Below are 3379 nucleotides of genomic sequence, written 5' to 3' on the forward strand. Positions count from 1 at the left end.
GGTCGAGGCGGGCAGATCACGTGGTCAGGAGATCGAGACCTTCTTGGCTAACACGGTGAAACCCCGTCTCTACTAAAAATACAAAAAATTAGCCGGGCGTGGTGATGGGGGCCTGTAGTCCCAGCTATTTGGGAGGCTGAGGCAGGAGAATGGTGTGAACCTGGAGGTGGAGCTAGAAGTGAGCCAAGATCGCGCCACTGCACTCCACCCTGGGCGACAGTGTGAGACTCTGTCTCAAAAAAAAAAAAAAGAAGCCAGGATGAGGCGCATACTACTAAGCCTGAGAGCTCTCCACACTCCATGCTCACATTCCACTCAGCTCTAGCCACTCCTAATCTTGCACCTTGTGCTTTGGTCTCACTGACACACACTGTTAGACCTGTGGGCCTTTGCACACACTACACTTCTGCTTGAAATCCCTCAGTGGCTCCTGTTACTTTTTTGACAGGCCACTCTTTGCTGGGATCTGCAACGTGCTGCATGGCCTGGCCCAGCTTACCTCACTCAACTGCCTTAAGGTTTGTACACCAGGCAAATTTCTCTCCTTGAAAGAGATCCCTACACCCTTCACCTGGATCTCTCACATCTCGGCTCTAACAAAATTTCTCCCCAGCTGACCAGACCCCTTCCCCAGACCTGTGAACCTCTCCTTTGAAGTCCTTGTCCCAGTGCCAGTTTTACACTTATCTAATAACAGGATTGTCCCCTGGGTCTCTTTTTTTTTTTTTTGAGACGAAGTCTGGCTCTGTCACCCAGGTTGGAGTGCAGTGGTGCAATCTCAGCTCACTACAACCTCCGCCTCCCAGGTTCAAGCAATTCTCCTGCCTCAGCTGCCCGGCTAAGTTTTTGTATTTTTAGTAGACACAGGGTTTTGCCATGTCCCCCAGGCTGGTCTCGAACTCCTGACCTCAAGTGATCCACCTGCCTTGGCCTCCCAAAGTGCTGAGATTACAGGCTTGAGCCACTGCGCCCAGTCACCTGTGTGTTTTTATTCATCGTTGTATCCCTCTGCTTAGGACAGGCATGGGATTATAAATACTTGCTGAATGAATGAACGAGCCCCTCAATATGCAGATAGGACAAGACTGAGATGGATGACGCCACTTACTTGTCACACCGCAAATCAAGAACTGGGGTCTTTTGATTCTACCCCAGCTCTTCCCATTAAACTTTCCCAATTCCTGTGTTCCCTTCTGTCTCAGTGGAGATCTCAAAACTAATTCTAGATTCCTTGGCTGCCAAGGTCAGTGACTCGTCCTACTACTGAAACCCAGCTGGAGGCCCCTTGGTGTTTGATATCACCAACAGAATATGCTTTATGAGTGTCACCACTGGCATCAGGAGGTTCTGGAGAAAGTGAAACCCTTCAACATCATCATCCTGATGGTTGGCCACAAGAGTGACCTGTTAGTGAGCACCAGGTGACACCACAGGAAAGGAAGCTGGCTGCCTCTTTGGGGCATTGAAACTTCAGCCAAGAGCAATGGTAACATTACCACAGCCTCTGAGGAGCTCACTCAGTCTATCTGTGAGACTGTGAAGAGGGGGACACGGGATCTAACCCAGGGTGGGAGCGAGTTTTGAAAAGCAGAGTCTCATCCTGGGCCAAGCTTCAGGAAGCAGAGGACCAAAGCAGATCAAGGTGGCTGGGCTGTGCTAGTGACCCTTGGGTAGGACAATCATCCTCCCTAGAGCCCACAGAACTCTCACAATCCACAAGGGCCATGCTGGGCCCAGGACAGGATGATGCTAGGTGCCACTGAAGGACATGACCCTGAGGTCTGGAAGGGGTCTGGCTTCTTCTGCATGATGGTGAAAACACCAGGATCAAAGATACCAGCAACTAAGAAGAGATAGGCACCTGCACAGACACGCCTATCCTGAGAACAGGCGCTTACTCCCGTCCTTTCTCAGGGAAAGGGATAAACAGCTTTCTCCAGGAGTTCCAGAAGAGCAGGTCAAAAGGGTTTTTAGGCCGGGTGCGGTGGCTCACTCTTGTAATCTCAGCACTTTGGGAGGGTGAGACCTGTCTGGCCAACAGTGAAAACTCCATCTCTACTAAAAATACAAAAATTAGCTGGGTGTGGTGGCAGGTGCCTGTAATCCCAGCTACTCGGGAAGCTGAGGCAGGAGAATCGCTTGAACCCAGGAGGCGGAGGTGGCAGTGAGCCAAGATTGCGCCACTGCACTTCTAGCCTGGGTGACAGAGCTAGACTCCATCTCAAAAAAAATAAAAAAAAAAAAACCAAAAAAAACCCAAAAAGGATATTTAGGTACATAACATTGCCAAAACAAGGATGCCTCTTCAGTTGAGGGCCGTGAGAGAAGGTCACCCTACTCAATTCTTATGGCAGAGAAGCTGGACTCAAACTCCTGCTGATATTATGGCTTCCCTTGGAGTAAAATGATGGAAAATCCCTGAGTTTTTCTCAAACACAGAAATGAATAACGATGCTGCCACCTGCTGACTAGAGAGCTACAGTCCAGGCTTGCTTGTCCTGACTCCCTCTGGGATTTCAAAGGTACCCTGTCTTTGGATTAATAACTTCTTTATTCTGGAAAAGCAAATGAAAGTCATATTCATATAAACACTGACATTACAAAGTACAGGGAAAAGGGGAAGGGAGAAGGAAACAAAACCCTTTACAAATCCTGCTAATACTGTCTTACCAAAAAGACCATAATGCTTTGTCCCATATTCAGTCACGTATATAATAAACCACAAATAAAATCTTCTCTGGAAGATACATTGCTCCTCTTTGAGATGGCAGGGAAAAGGGACTGGAAGTTGGGGTAGGAGGCTTTATTCTTTTGGCAGATCCTCTCAGTCATTATAGATATTGCTGCACTGTTAATAAAAAATATATGCTTCTCTGTAAAGCATTACAAAAAAAAAAATCCAAGGATGAGATGGCTGAGTTCTCAGCTCAAGTATCTCCAAATACATTGTTGTCCATTCCCTGACCTTTCCGTGTGTTATTTCTTGGTTGTTTTCCGGATCAATGCCATTCTCTGAAAGGAGAGAGAAATAAGCAGTTATGCAGCAGCAGCTGGAGTCAGGAGCTTTCTGGAACATTCTGTGTGGCTAGCAGGCCTCGTGGTCTACACTGTAGGCCGCAGCCCTCAGAGACCTGCAGTCACAAGGCATCTCAGTAGATTCCTTTTAACCAGAGAGCAGTCTGCAAGGCCCCAAGAGATGTTTAGATGGGCTAGTGGACCCACTTCATCTACCAAACTGCTCTAGGCTAGCAGAATGGCAAAAAAGTTAAAAGCAGGAGAAAGTGACAGCTCTTGAGTTTTGAGGACTTAGAGGATAAGCTGGGAAAGCATGTGTTTTCTTTCTTTCTTTATTCTTCTTCTTCTTTTTTTTTTTTTTTTT

The 3379-nt window shown here is 47.4% G+C and overlaps 1 protein-coding gene across 3 annotated transcripts in view; it reads right to left on the minus strand.

Annotated features, from left to right (window-relative positions):
• Positions 1-2536: 2536 nt before the first annotated feature.
• The window catches only part of TAF12 (TAF12 RNA polymerase II, TATA box binding protein (TBP)-associated factor, 20kDa), a 45910-nt gene continuing 45067 nt past the window's right edge, over positions 2537-3379 (minus strand). For all 3 annotated transcript variants that reach the window (XM_011981737.1, XM_011981738.1, XM_011981735.1), the window contains one exon: positions 2537-3012. In XM_011981737.1, coding sequence (XP_011837127.1) covers positions 2977-3012 — 36 coding nt within the window. In that variant the 3' untranslated portion in view covers positions 2537-2976. The remainder of the gene's footprint in view (positions 3013-3379) is intronic.

This window comes from Mandrillus leucophaeus, unplaced genomic scaffold (genome assembly GCF_000951045.1).
Source record: "Mandrillus leucophaeus isolate KB7577 unplaced genomic scaffold, Mleu.le_1.0 Scaffold23, whole genome shotgun sequence".
NCBI classification, from domain to species: Eukaryota; Metazoa; Chordata; class Mammalia; order Primates; family Cercopithecidae; genus Mandrillus; species Mandrillus leucophaeus.